At 40.4% G+C, this 20019-nt stretch overlaps 2 protein-coding genes across 2 annotated transcripts in view; both read left to right on the top strand.

The window, feature by feature from the left end:
• Nucleotides 1-20019, top strand: part of LOC116323188 (protein mono-ADP-ribosyltransferase PARP12-like) — a 95140-nt gene that overhangs the window by 7025 nt on the left and 68096 nt on the right. The gene's annotated exons all lie outside the window — the stretch shown is intronic.
• LOC116323190 (protein mono-ADP-ribosyltransferase PARP12-like) lies at nucleotides 1514-18276 on the top strand. The gene is made up of 4 exons (XM_039600968.1): nucleotides 1514-1629; nucleotides 2112-2184; nucleotides 3252-3382; nucleotides 17311-18276. Exons 1-4 carry the CDS (start codon nucleotides 1538-1540, stop codon nucleotides 17456-17458), a joined length of 444 nt encoding a protein of 147 aa, XP_039456902.1. The 5' UTR covers nucleotides 1514-1537; the 3' UTR covers nucleotides 17459-18276.

The following is a 20019-nucleotide window of genomic DNA, read 5'->3' as shown; positions in this document are numbered from 1 at the left end:
CTTATATGGTTCAGATGGTGTCAAGGGTGTGTGGTGGCATCCAGGTGAGGAGTACAAAGACAAGTGTGTCTTGCCTACAGTCAAGCATGGTGGTGGGATGCTGCATGACAGCTGCTGGCACTGAGGAGCTACAGTTAATTGAGGGAACCATGATTGCCAACATGCACTGTGACATACTGAAGCAGAGCATGATCCCCTCCCTTTGAAAACTGGGCCTCAGGACAGTATACCAACATGATAACAACTCCAAACACACCTCCAAAAAGACCAGTGCCTTGCTAAATAAACTGAGGGTAAAGGTACTTGACTGACCAAGCATGTGTCCAGACTTACACCCTATTGAGCATCTGTGGGGCATCCTCAAATGAAAGGTGGAGGAGTGAAAGGTTAGATGTGTCACTTTTGGTTCAATTGGGGAGGGGACCAGAGAAAACTACAGAGTCCGACATTGTTTTGGCAAAGTTACACACCGATTCAATATTGATTTTAGTGACCTCTGATTGACGTAACCGGGTGTCATTACTGCCAACGTGAATTATCATTTTACGCTTATCCTTGGCCAGCAGTTTTAAATTTCCCTCAGTGTCACCTGCTCTGGCCCCTGCAAGATAATTGACTATGGTTGCTGGTGTCTGTAGCTTCACATGTCTCAGAACAGAATGACCAATTACCAGAGTTTGATCCCCGACGGGTGTGTCGCCGAGTGGGGAAAAGACTCATTCATACAGAAAGGAACATGTTGGTGCTATGTCTGCATTTATAAATTAGATAGCAGTTATCTGCAAACGTTAGCTAATCTCTCTGTGAGTGATTAGAGTCAGTCCTTGCAGTCAGACTTGGACTGATTTGGACTTTCAGGGTGTTGACCTCGCCTCCAATCAGACAACCTGTGCAATCACCTTGCGCTCAAAAGTGTGCAACATCCTCAAGCTCTGGGCAAAAATGTATTCACTACAAGTTGTAGTTGGTCACAGAATATGAATAAATCAATCAATAAATCACCAGGCAGCCACCAATTTTTACTCCAGTCTTATTTTTACTTGTGTGATAAGCCACGGACTAATCCAGTTAGCGCTATCAAGCTAAGTGTGTCCAGTATTGGATGATCGTCAGTTGAATGTAAACATTATCTCAGCACGAGGGTCCATGAAACCAGCCCTCTTGTTCATAGCAATCATTGATACACTATGGTGTATCAATTTTTCCCTCATCCCTGTGGTTGGCAGTTGTCATTTTCTTATGAACTGTTCATTGTTCATATGCCAGTGCAGGTTTCCTCCAAGGTTAAAAACATGTTTACTGTTCTCACTTTGCAGACTAGTGGACATAAAGCAGCAGACATCAACAGCGCAAAGCTGGAGGAGAAGTTTCTGGCCAATGATAAAGACGTGGTGGAGTTCACTGCTGGTTCACAGTCATATTCACTCAGTTTCCAAGGTAAACAAAGAATATGGAACCATGCTGACTTCTGTATGTTAAAATATAAAATCGGCTTGATAATTGTTGTGCAAGTTTAAACTTTTGCCCCTCAGACAAGATGCAGACAAACAAGCACTATGGCACCAAAAGGCTTGTTCGTAGACGGCCACGGTTTGTCTCTGCTGCAGATGCCCTAAAAAAGAAAGTCAGGTATGTCATCCCAAAAACAGCTCCACCAGACTTCTTCACTTTTTCCTAAATTCATGAGATACTTGAACTCTCTTGTCATCTTTATTCCAGTTGGAAATGGGATTTGATTTTTACACCAAGATCTCTAGAGACCAGCATGTTGTCTTGAATCTAACATAATTTCTATTCAATACTGATCGGTAACCATGCCAAAGTACCGATATTGCCTTGGTCTTTAGAGTTAAGCAAAGCTCACTAATTAAAAACAAACAAATCAAAAAATACATTGCTGTTGTAGAGTACAGCTTCATAAAGCTTGACAAGAGCTGATGCCGGTAAACTTTAGTCCTGCAATTTGTCTCATTAAACATTTGCCTGATTGAAATGTCTGGATCCAGGAAAGTTGTAAAATTAATTTTAAACAAAAATAAAATTGGCCTTGTTTTTTCGACCTTTATAAAAATGACATCATTAAAGTAAATTTGAACTCTTTCTCTCTGCAGGTCTTCAGTTCAAACCTCCGCTTCAATACCAAAAACCTGGGACAACACACAGATCCCTCAAACAGGATACTCGGTATTGTAAAAACCATAAAATATAACTATTCTTTCTCCACTGTTTTAAGTCACACTCTTAAATTTTGATGTTTCCAAAATTAATTTTATTCTAATAATATTAAAAACAGAAGTAAGAAGTAAATTTACTGACAAATAGCATCTTCAACTCTGCCAACAGCATTTTGTCCTCATGTCTAAGCTTTTCATTGGACGGGACCAGGAGGGACAGGATCAGAAATTCGTTTATTAGAAGGACAGCTCACGTTAAAGTTAGAGTTAACGTTAGAAAAAGAACAGTTTCATACAAGGTTTTCTGCTTCTTCACGTTCGTTCACTTGATTGTTTTATTCCTGTTTTTTATGGGGGCTTTTTTTCTTGTGACAAATTCTTAAATAATTTGAAAATGAAGTGCTGCCGTCTCACCTGGCTAATCTGATGTGAGAACAGTTTCTGTTGCAAATGGTGTAGGAGGAGACAGACAAAGGAAGAAAAAAAAACTATAATAAAGAATTTAGCTGATATGTGTCGCTTTAGAGCAGTAGCTCCAATTTTTAAAAAACATTAGGTAACAATTCATTCAAAGTAAACAAGCTAAAACATACAACTTAGCATTGCTAGGCATTTCTTTCTTTTTTGTAAACAAAAATACTTTAGTATTTTTGAATAGGCTAAAAAAGTATATTACATTAGGGCAGCCTGATTATTCTTTAATTATTATTTAGAAACACATGAGCTGATTGCTGTTAAGCATTGGGACGGCAATTTGTCCCTATTCAATTCAATTAAATTTAGTTTTATTTTATTTATATAGCACAAAAAAGTCGCCTCAAGGCATTTTATATATTAAGTTAAAACCTCAACAACCAGACGACCCCCTATGAGCAAGCACTTTGGCAACAGTGGGAAGGAAAAACTTCTTTTTAACAGGAACAAACCTCCAGCAGAAGCAGGCTCAGGGAGGGGCGGGGCCATCTGCCATGAGCAACTGGGGTTGAGAGGAAAAGCAGAGAGCAGAGCACTTGTTATTTTTCATTGTCATTGTGAATAAAAAATATTTAATGTTCCTGTTTTGCTTTTTTCGTACAGCGAATCCCGCTCCAGCCCAGCTCAGAAGAATTTAAGGAGGTTGCAGCTCTTTTCTATAAAACCATGAAAGACTGTGATAATGTCAACATTGAGAGGATTCAGAACAAAGCTCTGTGGGAAGCCTTTCAGTTGTACGTATTTCATTTAATGTGCACCCATCTGTCACTTTAAGTATAAAGTTACTATACCACTGCTGCCAGCTAAAGTGAGGTGATGGTTGTAAGAGATAAGATAAGATAAGATAAGATAAGATAAAACTTTATTAATCCCTCGGGTGGGTTCCTCTGGGAAATTCGGTTTCCAAAAACCTGATACCTGTAACTGAAATGACTGAGGTTTTTATTAAAGTGTTTATAGTATTACCAGTTGTCAGTTCGCTGAGGTTTGCAGGCATTCATTTATGCACCGCTCTGTTAAAGCCCCACATTTCATTCAGGATTCATTCAGAGATGGCCTCACATTTGACCAGTGATGGGAATAACGGTGTTATAAGTAACGGCATTACTTTTTTCAGTAACAAGTAATCTAACTAATTACTATTTCTATCGTTACAACACCGTTACTAAAATGCAGTGGGGTCGCGTTACTATTTTTCAACAAACAGACGGTTGAAGCTGTGCTCAGCTTACCGCACCTTATATATGTTGCACGGAAGTAGCTGTAAGTAATCTGGACGCTACAGCTTTAAGCAGCTGCGCGCTCACGCGGACGGCAATCACTTTCTGGCCGACGATCACTTTGTGGCACAACACCTGGAGCTAAGGGGGCAAAACAATCACATGAGTGCTGCTGTTTGGCTGAGGAAGAATAAAGTAGTCGTGGTAAGCCAATCACATGACCACTTCAAGATGACAAAGCAACAAGGTGATATATACCAGTTTTTAAATTGTGTTGAGAGGCCACGTAAAACCAGAGTCATGATAAACAATATATACGGAGTTTTTTCCTGAATAGTTTCGTCATGTTTACTGTCTAAGGACAGCGCTAGCGAGCACTCTCTGCTTATGACCTTATGTCAGGCCTGCAGGTATCAGGCTGTGATGTTCTCCTTTATAGTGGACAGTGTGTGTGGCCTCTTATTGAATGCAGAACAGCTGATTGTTCTGTAAATAGCTTGAAATGGTTATAAAAAAAGGGTAAAAGGTAAATGGCTGCAAATAACTTTGTTGTTTGCAAAACTTGTGCATAGGATTTTAAAATTGACAATTTATATTTGCATTTAAAGTTATGAAATATGATTCAATAAAAATGTTTGTGGTTGTTACAGTAAAAAATATCACTTTTTCTACTCGGATTTTATGTTTTTTGTCTGATTTCAGATCAGTTGTGCTAATACAGTATGTCAAAATGAAAACATAACAGTAAATTCAGACATGTGAGGTTGTGCTGAAAAGGATGATACCAAACAAGGCAAAGAAATAGTTTTTAAAGGTGAAATGTAGACGGAAAATTGAAAGTAATCAAAAACAGCCAATAATACTTAAAAATTAAACTTTTTTTTAAAGTAACGCAATAGTTACTTTTCCTGGTAATTAATTACTTTTAGAATCTTGTAAGTCAGTTACTAACTCAGTTACTTTTTTGAAGAAGTAATTAGTAACTATAATTAATTACTTTTTCAAAGTAACTTGCCCAACACTGCATTAGACTGTAGAATACTTTGGTATACAGAGGAGTTCATGGTTGACTCAGTGACTCCAAGGTGCCCAGGTCCTGTTGATGTGTAAAAAAAACCCCAAATCGTCGCGCCTCCACCACCGAGCTTGAAAGCTGGTATGAGGTGTTTGTGCACTGTGGCCAGACATCTTTGCTTTGATGTCATCTTTCTGAAGGACATTATCCCAGAAATCTTGTGGTTTGTTCAGATGCAATTTTGCAAACCTGAGCTGAACATTTAAGCTATATTTTCAGAACCAGAAGCTCCATCTGTTGTTTATACAGCATTTAGCTGCATTTAGCATTCAATGTTATCCTGGTTTCCGCTTGTGGCTACAGAGACTGTTGCTGCAGATGTTTGTAGCATATATACTGTAGATGTGTAGATGTATATAGTATATTTATTCACTTTATATTCCCACACTGTACATGTACCGGTTAGAGTTAGTTTCTTCATAAGTAGAGATAAATATAAAAAAGAAGCAGTAGATATTAATGACAGATATGTTCACAATAGAAAAAAACTCAGTCAGATGATATTAAAGCATTTTAGGTTTAATTCAAATGATGGGGAAACCTTGATGAAAATGCTGAATGATCAAGTCAAATTAAGCTTTAGAAATGTTAAATGATTTATATTTTACATTTTCCTGTTGCACTTGATAATTTCTATTTTTGTTTTTGTTGTTTTGATGCTGAAATTTTGACCAAATGTAAAATGATTTTCTACAAATTGCCAGCATTTCCACTCACTTTGTATTTATGAGCATATTGAAGATGCACAAAAAAACACGTTGGCACGATCCCATTTGCTGAGGTGTTGTTTATAGAAAATACTCCAACTTTTAAACAGAATAATAAAAAAACAGCAGGAGTGAGTTAACCTTATCAGAAGAAACACCTAAGTGCTTTCCTCATGATTATTTGGAGGTTTTATAATGTCAGCCACATTTAGTGCTTATTATACAAACGAATCATAAAATGTCAATTAATGATAGACCAGATTAGAGTCACAAATTCTCGTAATGACTTGGCCGAGATACATGATGGACTATGTGTTGGTGCCTGATGGCAGCGACAGCAAGCAGGGACCAACTTTTGAGAGCATGAATAGAAACAAACAGCAGCTCTGTGTTTGGAAAAACCTAAACAAAGAGAAAAGTATTAAAAGGGAAGCAGAAAGTCGATGCTGTGGTGGCTCTTAATGTCTTGACTTAACTTTAAGATCGTCCCATTGTGCAGTAAAGAGCACACACCACTGCTCTTGGAGTCACGAAAACATGAAGGTTGCGTTAAAACTTGATAACTGATATAGCATTACACTACTTTCAACTCAGACAAAATCCATTGCTCTACTTTCAAGCACTTTGCAACCTGTCCTCTAATTTGGTCATTTCTTTTGGATGCATTTCTCTTGCTTGCATATATTCATTTTGTTGTATGTACTCCTTTTGTCCATCCATCCATCCATCCATCTTCATCCGCTTTATTCAAGGCCGGGTCGCAGGGGCAGCAGCCTAAGCAGGGAAGCCCAGACCTCCCTCTCCCCAGCCACCTCCTCCGGCTTATCCGGGGGAATACCAAGGCGCTCCCAGGCCAGCCGAGAGATATAATCTCTCCAGCGTGTCCTGGGTCTGCCCCGTGGCCTCCTCCCGGTGGGACATGCCCGGAACACCTCACCCAGGAGGCGCCCAGGAGGCATCCTTGTCAGATACCCGAACCACCTCAACTGGCTCCTTTCGATGTGGAGGAGCAGCGGCTCTATTCTGAGCCCCTCCCGGATGGCTGAACTTCTCACCCTATCTCTAAGGGAGAGGCCAGCCACCCTTCGGAGGAAGCTCATTTCTGCCGCTTGTATCCGCGATCTTGTTCTTTCGGTCACTACCCACAGCTCGTGGCCATAGGTGAGGGTAGGGACGTAGATCGACCGGTAAATTGAGAGCTTCGCTTTTACACTCAGCTCCCTCTTCACCACGATGGACCGGTGCAGCGTCCGCATCACTGCAGCCGCATCACCAATCCGTCTGTCGATCTCCGGCTCCCTTCTCCCATCACTCGCGAACAAGACCCCGAGATACTTGAACTCCTCCACTTGGGGCAGGGAGGAGAAATATGAAAAAAAAATTCTCTTTTTCATATTTCTGGAGAGCTTTGTAGTCTTCCACAGAAGTCACATCCAGCTTATGCTTGGATAAGCTGGATGTGTCATTTATCCTTTTGTCTGTCATTTATTCTTGCTGTCCTACCATTTCTATTCTTATTTCATCTACAGTTGATATGGAGAACCCACAATTTGTTTTGTACATGCACAATGAAAATAAAAGGCTATTCTATTCTACTCTAAAAAAGAGGCATGTCTAATTGGCATCATTTAGTTATCAACTATGATGATAACTTCAAATGAATTCAGCTATGTTGCAACTGCAAGCAACAAAGTTGCAAAACAAATAACAGTCCTGGGAACTGTTGGCTAACACATGGAGGTCTGTACAACTTTTTAAGAAGCATCAATGACCCACTGCCAAAGTGATCACGCTGGATGATGTTTCAGGAAGGATGTTTGCAGCAATGGCTCCAGACTCAAGTCATGTGTGCTCAGTGTGAGAAAGTGGTGACAGCAGTGAACTCCTTTCTGTGCTCAAACAGTGCGTGGTAGTGAATCTCAGTTCCTCCTCCAAGTGTCCTCCCATGCTCGTGATTCTCCTCCGTCCCCATTCCTAGTCACACACAGAACGGGTACTGTCCGCGAATACCACCAGGCTTAGTGCAATACTCCAGCGCTGTCTGTCTGAGAACATCCCGGGATGGGCCCTTAAAGCATGTGCCAATGAGCTGGCGGAGGTTTTTACCTCCATCTTCAACCTCTCCCTCAGCCAGAACACTGTCCCCACATGCTTCAAGACCACAACCATCATCCCTCTCCCCAAGAAAAGCCCAGCCACCTGCCTGAATGACTACAGACCAGTTGCACTCACTCCAATCATTGCAAAGTGCTTTGAGAGAGTGGTGCTGGCCTACATCCAGAGCAACATCACAGACACTCTGGACCCCCTGCAGTGTGCCTACTGGCCCAACAGGTCCACGTCAGACACCATCGCTGCTGCCCTTCACTATTCACTCTCCCACCGGGAAAACAAAGACTCAGGGTACTTTTTGTTGATTACAGCTCCACCTTCAATACTAGCTGTGTCCCAAAACGTAAGCTGCATCCCCCGGAGGCCGCATTTGAAGGCCAATTACGTCACAGCCAGGCAACGAAGGCTGTCCCAATTCGTCGACTCCTTCAAATGCGGCCGACAAATGCATCCTTCATTTCCCCGAATTTGAAGGATGGGTCGGGTGTGTCCTTCGTGGCCCACCATATCCCAGAATTCATAGCGTGGCCCAGCCAATTTCAGTTTCCAACAATGGCGGCCGCTACTAAGTTTTAAAATTACTCTTATTAATCTTTCCGAGTCACAAAATAAACTTTTAACATATTTTCAGGCGAGAAAGTAGCTGTGTAAACTTCTAATATCTGCTTGGTTAATCAAGACATCACATATTTGCAAAAGTGCGCCGACGTTTTTGGAGACGTCTGTTACCCACCTGCTCGATAGCAAGCCGGGGGGTTCAATGGTCACTCGAGCCGGCGAGAGCAGCGGACTCCTGGCTTCATTGTTTTCAGACCCCCGCTCTTTCGCTACTCAGGTTAAACATGATATATAAGTCACTCGGATAACTTAAAAATGTTATTGTTTGGCGTTTTTCGGTGTTTTATTTGTTCCGGAGTAAATCGGGTTGGCTGAGATCAAAGTTATTAGATTATTAGATTAAATAAAACTTTATTAATCCCTCGGGTGGGTTCCTCCGGGATTTTCACACAGCTGAATAAACGTCAAACAGAAAACTGATTAAACAGAAGTGTGAGATGGTCGAGAATTTACGCCAGTGTCCTGTTATATTTAGATAGCAAGGAGCAGATGGCCGAGTTTATTTAACTCCACCGAGACGGCGGTGACGCAAATCTGAAGGCTAGACCGTCCCATTTCACAGCCTCGCACTTCCGGCCTTCTCGGTCTTCGAAGGACCCGGCCCACGTAGACCGCGAAGGCGGGTCCTCCGAAGGATGCAGCCGACGTTTTGGGACACAGCTACTGTCATCCCACACAAACTCACTCACAAGCTGGCAATGCTCAGCCTGCAGCCCACCCTATGTGACTGGTGTTAGGGTTCAATGTTGAGAGAAGAATCCATAAAAACCACAGATCCAGGCGTGTGCAATTTAGACGGCATTTTAATGAACACATGTGTGAGTTCAACAACCCAATCAGTGTTGAACTGTCTTTCTCATATTCAGACAACTGTTTTATGGGGTTAAGAATTGTACAGCCCCCTTTTCTGTTACTAGGCAGATTTACGTCACACCAAAACCACAATGACTTTTAACATAGAACATCATCTTCGTGTCGACGGCTGATGCTTCCTGTCTCCATTCTCGCTGTCGCTTATCTCCCCGGAACATCAGTTGCACTTCCTCTAAGTACTTCGGCACACTTCTGCATTTCTGCCCTACCAAAATAGACCTGTTATGGTGTGTGTGTGAGTGCGTACACGTGCGAGGGCGCGTGCATGTTGTGTACTGCGTACGTGTCATGACCTCTCACTATTTGTCTGTCTGTACTGCATCTGCTTTTCTGAACCTTAGTTGACCTTAACTTAAGCAACTTGAACTTTCCCCTATCAGTGATCCCTATAGGTGTACTCTACTGAATTAATGTTTTGATCAAAAGCCTCTACTAAAAGCTTAAATCAAAGATAAATGCATACTAACTCTTTGGCTCTTCGGCTTGCACTCGCTCTGCTTTTGGTTTCACTTCTGCAAAACATGCTCTGCAGACGCGTTTCGTTTCCTGTCTCATTTTAGCACAGAGAGTATTTTCCTGTCTCTGCCCTCTACACAGAGATCATAAAAGCATTAATAACATTTAAATTATAGATTCAACAGAACCATTTAAAATGGTTCTTCTTTGGACCTGTAATAAAAACTAATATGATACCAATATGTTTGAACATCTGAATGCATCCAGGAAAGCAACATCACTATTAACACTGAAATGTTAATGATGATTATAAAAATAGCAGCAACTAATAGCAGGACAATATTTCTATTCCTGACACTCCCTCTCTTGGTGACCCTTAAAAGGGTCACCATACACTATAACATTACTCTGACCCTCTCTAGAAATGCCAGCTCCCCTAAGAACACTCCATGGGTAAAGTCAGGTTCGTCCTTGGTCCCTCTCTCGTGGAAATCTTCTCCTGTAAAGGATAGAAAACACTTTCTCCCTACTACGGCTCTCCTACCTTATGTCCCTCAATTGTCTTCTTTATTCAAACCTAATGTTACTCAACCTAATGTTACTCAAAACATGAACCTAATTACGTATTTTTTTTTTCGACATTTATTTTCATATCTCATTCAACATTACTCAGCATTTGTGAACCTCTGAAAGCGTTGTCTTTAAGAGGATCAAAGGAAGCATGTCTCTGCATGTGCTTCCTCTCTGGTTCCTTATCTGATTATCAGCATCCTATGCACAAAACTGTAGCTGCTGCAAGTGCCTCTCACCTAAAGTCACCTCTCCCAAGAAAACTACTTATTCTACTAAAAGATCAAAGAAAAACAACCACTTTAATCAACTAAGTTTAAGCATACAATCAATTACTCCTAAATAACTTTCATCATAGCTAAAAGCTCCCTAGGAACAACTTCTGTGTATTTTATCAGTCATTATATTTTATCAGTTTTAACCAAAATACATAAGCTTTTTCCCCCTTGGACCTGGTTTAAAGCAAAAACTTGATCCCTTCAACAAGTATTTGTTATCCTGTAACTGCATTTTATATAAGAGGACTAATTTAGAACTGCATGTGTTATCTCCATATTTTACATGTCACCCAATTTAGTTACAAACGAAACTCCTATTCAGTTAAATGCTAAATGGATTTCAGGCCTTTTGCCTCAAGTCAATACTGTCATGTGTGTTAAGAACTCCATATGTCTGTAAGCGTGTGCAATCCTTCAAAACTCAGGTCATTCTCACAGTAGATTGGCTAATCATAACGTTAACCAAAAGTTTATGACCCTCAAGAGACGACTCTCTGAGCCACAACTCCATTAAAGGCACAAAAATGCAATGTGTATGAAAAAATCATTTCTACATATATAATCTCCAATATTATTCATTTGAGTCAGCGAGACTTTTAACATCCTCATAAAAAGCTCTCCACTACCCTAAAAATAACAACATTCTAACATTATGTCACTGTTACAACTTATCCTAAAAATCAAAAAGAAATCACACTTTTTCTACTCATAAAATGTTCACTATTTTCCCCAAAGCATATCCTTTATTCCCACAATTTCCCTTTTAAGTTTGGTGTACAACTTCTTATTAACCCCAGCAATTTATCTTCTACACAGAATTCAGTTCATTTTACTCCTTCCTTTAGAATTAACAATCTCTGCCTCAGTTTTACCATATCTAAATTATCAAACAACCCCAATCGTTATAAAATCCTAGTAAAACCCCTTTCAAATTAAACACATTAAATCTTAAATCCCTCTCTTTTTTGACACATCTCATGTGGCAAAAAACTCAACATGCTGCACCCAAGCTTAACAAATTAAAAGGAAAAAAGGTTAGTCATTTCATTTCTCAGAACAGCTCAGCAATTCTCCTCTCCGGTGTTTTGCTCCAGCCCTGAAAACCTGTGTTTAAGGAACAAAATCAATTTAATCATCATGTCAAATCTCCTCCAACTCGTTGCTCCATTGAACTCTGGATCCTTGGAATTTCCTGAAAACAAAACCTGTAGTTTACATTTCATACTCAACTCTCCCTTTATGATCCCGTCTATGTCATAACAAAAAATAAACTTGAACAGAACAGTTATTAATCCTGAGTTACCCCAGTTAATGGTAACTTGAATCTCATCAAACAATGTTTCCCTTTAGCATTTAGCATTCTCCCAACAATATAATGTAATCCCATAATCTAACCCCGTAAAAGAAATTTTCTCAAAGCAAACATCAGCATCCCAAAATCAGCCTCCCCAGATTTAAGTCTCCCACTTGTCCTGCCTATGGCAAAAGCAAAACAAAGCATCCCTTTCTTTTCCTCACATGATAAATCTGTCCACATTTATTCATTCCCACCTTAGTCCAGTCACTCACATTCACTCACATGCATTCACACATGATATTTTTGCTGATCTGCAGCCTCCTGCGCACGTCATCAGATGCTCCACATCAGCAAAATGAGCTCTATCATTCGTTTTATTTCGTTTTCCTGTTTAGGAAAATAGTTCTCTATACTTTTGACTGGATTGAATCGATACAATCCATTTTTAGACAGAGACTTGCCGCCAATCAGTCTCTGATTGTAATCAATTATAATTCTGTAAAGCCCACCTGATTTTCGTACTTGGTAATTTTGTCAGCGCCGTCCGTTCACTCTCTTCCAGGCCTGCTTAGAACAAAAATGAAAAAAGAGAGCTGATTATTAGCTCATCAAAGTACAAAACAAAATCACCTGACAGGTTTTTTCTAAGTGCCCTTACTACAAACAATTTTGGGGCCCCTCTCAGACATATCCATGTCTTAATTAAACACCCTCTCTAGAAATAAAACAACAGCCTCAAAAATCTGAAACAATCTTAAATTTCACCCGTTCAACACACCGAAAACCTCGTCAAAAGATCAAAGACCGTTTGCACAATGTCACCCTTCCTCACTTTGCCATGTGTTTTCATTCAGCACAAAATAAAAACCAATTTCAACCACATATCATCCTTAAATTATAAATTTCCTGTCCAAATCTGCCCCTCTGAACAGACCTGACCACCGTAATCAAATATCCTGATACTTTACCATTATATATTTCTCCCAATACTCTTCAACAGCCCCCGATCTCTCTTGAACTGAACCGAAAGCCTCCGACACACACGCACACAGGAAGTGTCTTTGTCACTCACTCACTCCAGCTAATTTGCATAAACCCACAGCTCAACAGCCAACTTAACAAGAGGAATACATGTTTAAACTTTATCACGTTATTGAATTATTTTCATTTTCTTTCTATACTAATCACTTACTTTGATAAATCAGTGCAAGAGCACTCCTGAGTCACTCTTATAGACACTTTTCTTTTGTTTTTCCATCTATTTTAAATCTTTCCATCAATTGTATTAACCATTCACACCATTCTCTCACTCATACAAGCAGCAAGCAGATCTTCATTGCATATGCTTATGTTCTTAGCCAGGTTTTTAATCAATATCTGTTCATTAAGCTTCAGGAGCTTGTCTTTATAAGGTTAATGCATTTTCTGTTTGTGTGTGTATGGGTATATGTTATTTTGCATCTATGACTTCACAGTCTCCCAGACTTCTTCCCAACTCTCCAGTTAAGCAGTCAGTTTTCTTTTCCCCGAGTTACTAACCCACATTTTGATTTCCCACCTTAAATTACCGCCCTCCTGGTCTTCAGCCAGGAGCTGGGGCTTGCTTTTCAGGTTCCTGGACACATCATGCTGTGAACAATTCAACCAGAAACTTGCCTTAACATATCCATTCATGTTAACCTGTAATTTCTTCAGACTCCTGCATCTGGAGAATTGGCCTGGGTCTCTTTTTTACCCTGAAAATAACAAACTAAGACATTTTCATTATTATCACCAGTGGTTAAATAACCCATTTCTCTATCTCTGATCAGAAACACCAATTATGCCATGCATGTAAGCGTGTTCTTCCCTGCATTTTATGTTAATTGGGTGTAAACTGCTTCTTCATTAAATTAATTCATTGAGTTCTTCGTTGCCTTGTGATGTATTCATGTTAATGTACACTACGTGTAAGCTGTTTCTTCATTGCATCCTATATATTCATATTTAATTTATGCATTTCACCACTGAGCTTTAGATTCAAACTATCTCACTTCTGATTCATTTCAAAAATAATCTCACATGTAACAATTTGTATGTGTGTTTTCTATTCATTAAGGTAATGACAATTATTTTCGTTCATTATTCCTACCTTTTCTAATGTTTACCTCTTTGTTATGCTGTAGTGGACATCCCTAAACAATTCATGAGTTCAGGTTTCAATTTTCAATCCAATTATATCCTATATTCTCGCAGTCAAACTCGTCCAGCTTCATCTCTCACTGGTCCTCTCTGCACAATGTCCTGTTCGGGCTTCAAAGCTCCAGCAAACACAGTCTCAACTCAGCTGTTGTCTTCTTCTCTGTTTCTTTACAGTCTTTCTTTCAGATTAAGTCCCAGCATGGCAAAATATCACTCAATGTCCAGTGCTCTTCCACAATTCTTTATCCCACTGTTCAACTGCCCAGCCTGTATTTTCACAGTACATGTTACATTACTCTTACATGCTGCTGCTGGTCGTCAGTCGTCATCAGGGTTAATGGATCAGTGGCACTGCCGTTTGCCTGCTGTATTCAAGTTCACGATGTTCTATCGGTCTTCATCAGGCGATTGACTGTCCTTTGAACTTCTTCTCCGCTTCAGGGACAAAGTGAGAGATCCAGCCGCACAATTTCGAGCCAAAAACTGGCTTATTCTCCCAATTCTTTTAATCTACTTTTCTGCTGCTGAACTCAAGGTTGCAAAGTTGAAAGACGCCCACCTGTATTGACCATATAATTAGTATTATATTCATTTTTTCTTAAAGGCTTCATTTGCTCCCATTTCCTCGTCTGTCTCTCTGTGTTCTTTCTGCACACTCAGTTCCCATATATGGGCATGCACAGTTCCTGTTCACTATTTCCTGTTGCTGCAGCCCCGATACACAGAGCAATATTTCCTGTTCCTCAAACTAATCTAACTCCTTTGTTTTTGTTTTCTTGAATTAAAACACTTTCAAACTTTAGCACATCCTACTTTTTCATCACCCAAGAAATATATTTCACACTCCTTTATTCCATACACACCTTTAAAAGTTCTCACCTCTTTCAGACGCCATAAATCGTCTCACACGCACTGCCTTTCTCTCACTCAGAGAACTCACGCAGAGTCACTCAAATCAAATACTGACAGCACTCACACAGTTAAAATCACTCGAAATACGCTTTCATACGAGTATTTTGGACATGCCTTCCATGATCAGAAAGAGCAAGTCAAAGAAAAAGAAAAAGAAAACTGAAACCTCTCATCATCCTCACGGCTTCTCCCCACACACCTAACTGAAAAATAAAACACACCAACATTTATGGCTCACGAAATATACATCTATCAAAATTCAGTCATTTACTATGCATCCACACTAATATATTCACACTGTATTTACACTCTCATAATAAGCAAAACCAACCTCTTATATACAGGCATTTAGCAAAAGCTCAGTCCTCTCGAAAACTGAAACCACCCTCTCTGCTGGCGTCACTGCTGCTCATTTGCATTTACACACACAATCAGTGCACATCCGGCTGTGCATCACTGACACAGAGACTGATCCTACTCATAGATCTCATATTTTATATTACAGACGTCTTAAATTACAACTGCACAGATTTTTTAGGCCTTTTCAACTCCTATGTAATTTCGATAATAGAACATAACGGCTCCAACCGATCAGTCCCAGACTTTTTGTGCTCAATTCACCAGGGCGGTCCCAGACTGTCCTGTCCAGATCTCTAAACCTAACTTAATTTGCCAGCATACCCAATAAAAGCGCAAAAATAGGAGACTCTAACTCCTAGCAATTTCAGAGGTTCCCAAGTTCTCTCCCGCTGTCGACGGTACTATCCCTACTCTTCAGGGTAGGCCAAGGGTCAGCGTCCTGCCCAGGTGCAAGCGTTACCAAGGAGAAAATGCGCTTCTTAACAGACGCGCTGTCGTCCTAGAAAAATTTATAATAATTTGAAACAACAATCTACACCCGGATCAGGATTAAGATTGAGGCAGATCTCCCGTTGTGGACATAAAGGGACTTGAACCCACGAACTGACCATCACACGTAGATCAAATGACCAACGGGCTTCACCCCACACAATGACCAAATTCCTATCCTTCTAAGTTCACTTCGCAGTCCAACTGCTTTAATTCTCTTTTCATTCCTTTATTCTCATTACTCAGTACTGTCACTTATAAACTTCCATTTCATTATCATTACTTCAACCGGTAAACTTCATGAAAACTTCACCACAATTAAAAACAGACATTCACCAGTAATTTTCAGTGAGTAGACTTTAATTTGACATGCCCAATGTGACACCTTTTGGAAATATATTTCAACAGGCAGTGTCTTACCTTTAAATGCCCCGGGGAATGCCTGCTCACTTTCACCACTGATTACCGTCTGCCCGTCCAATTACCACGGACCCCGGATCTCACCAAAACCCCAACATTCCCTCTCTCTCACCGGAACGAGCCCCAAATGTTAGGGTTCAATGTTGAGAGAAGAATCCATAAAACCACAGATCCAGGCGTGTGCAATTTAGGCGGCATTTTAATGAACACATGTGTGAGTTCAACAACCCAATCAGTGTTGAACTGTCTTTCTCATATTCAGACAACTGTTTTATGGGGTTAAGAATTGTACAGCCCCCTTTTCTGTTACTAGGCAGATTTACGTCACACCAAAACCACAATGACTTTTAACATAGAACATCATCTTCGTGTCGACGGCTGATGCTTCCTGTCTCCATTCTCGCTGTCGCTTATCTCCCGGAACATCAGTTGCACTTCCTCTAAGTACTTGGCACACTTCTGCATTTCTGCCCTACCAAAATAGACCTGTTATGGTGTGTGTGTGAGTGCGTACACGCATGCGAGGGCGCTGCGTGCATGTTGTGTACTGCGACGTGTCATGACCTCTCACTATTTGTCTGTCTGTACTGCATCTGCTTTTCTGAACCTTAGTTGACCTTAACTTAAGCAACTTGAACTTTCCCCTATCAGTGATCCCTATAGGTGTACTCTACTGAATTAATGTTTTGATCAAAAGCCTCTACTAAAAGCTTAAATCAAAGATAAATGCATACTAACTCTTTGGCTCTTCGGCTTGCACTCGCTCTGCTTTTGGTTTCACTTCTGCAAAACATGCTCTGCAGACGCGTTTCGTTTCCTGTCTCATTTTAGCACAGAGAGTATTTTCCTGTCTCTGCCCTCTACACAGAGATCATAAAAGCATTAATAACATTTAAATTATAGATTCAACAGAACCATTTAAAATGGTTCTTCTTTGGACCTGTAATAAAAACTAATATGATACCAATATGTTTGAACATCTGAATGCATCCAGGAAAGCAACATCACTATTAACACTGAAATGTTAATGATGATTATAAAAATAGCAGCAACTAATAGCAGGACAATATTTCTATTCCTGACACTGGCTACAGGACTTTTTGGCTGGCAGGCCAGTCCGTCAGGATCGGCAACAGGACTTCAGCCAGCATTATTACAAACACTGGCGTTCCACAAGGTTGCGTCCTCAGCCCCATCCTCTACACCCTGTACACCCAAAACTGTCACCTCCAACAAGGATAACATCATTTTGAAGTTCGCAGATGACACTGCAGTGATCGGTCGCATCACTGGAGGGGACGAAGTGGCTTACAGGAGAGAGGTGGCCAGTCTGGTGTCATGGTGTGAGGACAACAACCTCACCCTCAACACTGACAAGACAAAGGAGATGATAGTGGACACGAGGAAGAAGAGGAGGCCTCACCCACCGCTGTCTGTCCGTGGCCTTGAAGTGGAGAGGGTGAGCAGCTTTAGGTACCTGGGCGTCTACATCACTGAGGACCTCACCAGGACACTGAACACCACACAGCTGGTCAAGAAGGCTCAGCAGCAGCTGTATTTCCTGAGGAGGCTGAGGAAATTTGGTATGTCGGCCAAGATCCTCAGCAGGTTCTACAGCTGCATTGTGGAGAGCACACTGACCAGCTGCATCACTGCATGGTAGGGCAGCACTACTGCTATGGACCGCAGAGAGTGATAACAACCGCAGAGAAGATCATCAGAACTCCGCTGCCCTCTCTGCAGAGCATCTAGTATCACAGAGTCCAGAGGAGACCTGCCTCCATCCTCAAAGACCCCACACACCCCCAACATGGGGGACTGTTCACACTTCTGCCCTCGGGGTGGAGCTTCAGAAGTGTGAAATCCAGAACATCCAGACTCAACAACTCCTTCTTCCCCACTGCCATCAGACTCTTGAACTGCTGACCTATTTTTGTTTGCACATCAGGTCATCCTGCATATTAAGCCAGCACATTAAGCTATAGTTCCTTTGTACACATCTCTGTTTCACACCTCCATATTTTGTCTCCTTTTCTGTTTTCATTTATTTATTTGTACTATTTGTATTTTATATGTTCTATTCTATTGTATATATTAATCAGCATCTGTGGGTGAACAGCAAAGAAAGAATTTCATTGCACAGAGAAATGCCTTTTTCTCTTGTGGCACATGACAAACACTTTGAATCTTGATACATTTCCACACAAACAGAAACAAACTTCACCAAACAAAGCAAATTCCATTAAAATTCAATCACAAAAATGTTTGTGCACACATATAATTATGGACAGAGGTCCACCCTACCAACCACCCTCAGAACTCCATGCATGCACACACTAACGCAGATACCTTTGCACAAAAACAGAGACAAACTCCACCAAACAAAGCAAATTCCAAGAAATCAAAACACAGAAATGTTTGCACACACATATGATTATCCGCAGAGGTCCACTCTACCAACCAACCTCAGAACTCCACGCATGCACACATGAATGCACATACATGTGCAAACATACAGAGTTACCCTCTATAATAAACAATAAAGAACCAAATACTAAGTTATTAAAACACAGAAATGTTTGCACACACACATGCCTGTGGGCAGAAGTCCACCAAACCAACCAACCTCAGATTTCCACCCATGCACACATGAATGCATATACATCTACAAACATACAGAGTTACGGTCTATCAAAGACAATAAAGAACAAACATTCCTAAACTAAATTTGGATGTTATATTATTTTTTATTTTAAGGATTGCAATAAACTTCAGCTCTCAGTGAATCTGTAACATTACTTTAGTCTGTCTACATAATTTTCAAATGCATTTTTTAAATAGTTTGTTTGTGTTGTTAAAAGAGTTTGTGTCACTGTGCACAGTGAAAAACTCACCTGATGTAGCGATAAGGTGATGTTCACCAGACTGACACAAGGTTTTTATATAAAAACAAAATTCAACACTGAAAAGCCTCAGTGGGAATTTTTGTTTACATATAAAGAAAAGGAAGTCTTTCCAGTGTTTTCAAAAATGTGCTGCAATGACTTTTTTGATACACATCAAAACGTCACACAGACAAACCCACACAAAAAACAACAAAATATGTCAAACATGCACTTCTTGTTCATTTTTATTGAGAATTTCACCACTTTCAGTTTTCATGGAAAATAACTTGTGCTATTCATGACATTTCTCAAGTCAGTAAATAGCTGCCACCAAAGTATAAATCAAGTATAAATCTAAATCAGACATGTGGAATATACAAAAGAAATAATAAATAATAAATGGGTGGGTTTGCATACTCAGTAATGTGTATGTGGCCAAGAACTTTAGTCCATGTAATCTTACTACAGTTTACTTGTGTCAGCTAGTGTGATTGTAGAAAGTGTCACATTATTTTATTCTAGAGTGACAGTAATTACACACGAGCTTTTAAGCAGGCATAAATATTAACATAAATATATAAAAGGAAAGACATTCATGAAAATCACTGTCAAAGCTGCTGAAAACTGAGCAGAAGAGAAATATTTATGTGCTGTTACATTTTCCTGAGAAGTGATTGGCTGTGATGACTCATTCAAGCCTGCTGTCTGTTCTCAGCCCTTCTCCTGTTTCACTGACGTATATCCATCACCAGAGGGCTCCACTGACCTGCCTGTTGACGTCAGAGTAAACCCCTGTGTCATGTGGCCTGGCTGGAGTTGCAGGACCAGGCAAGTTCAAAGGGAGTTGTGGAAAAGAGAGCAGGGAGTATGGCAAAGTAGTGGAAGGATGAGGTGGAAAAGGGAAGCGTGTAGATTCAG

Source organism: Oreochromis aureus, linkage group 17 (genome assembly GCF_013358895.1).
Source record: "Oreochromis aureus strain Israel breed Guangdong linkage group 17, ZZ_aureus, whole genome shotgun sequence".
NCBI classification, from domain to species: domain Eukaryota; kingdom Metazoa; phylum Chordata; class Actinopteri; order Cichliformes; family Cichlidae; genus Oreochromis; species Oreochromis aureus.
The sequence above is the reverse complement of the archived record's forward strand: the minus strand, read 5'-3'. Positions and strand labels throughout refer to the sequence as shown.

What these genes read in the sequence shown, in the direction of transcription:
- LOC116323190 (XM_039600968.1), top strand. Translation starts at nt 1,538, where the DNA reads ATGCAGACAAACAAGCACTATGGCACCAAAAGGCTTGTTCGTAGACGG. An exon ending in GCCCTAAAAAAGAAAGTCAG is followed by an intron (nt 1,630 to 2,111) that starts GTATGTCATCCC and finishes TTCTCTCTGCAG; the next exon opens with GTCTTCAGTTCAAACCTCCG. An exon ending in TCCCTCAAACAGGATACTCG is followed by an intron (nt 2,185 to 3,251) that starts GTATTGTAAAAA and finishes TTTTTCGTACAG; the next exon opens with CGAATCCCGCTCCAGCCCAG.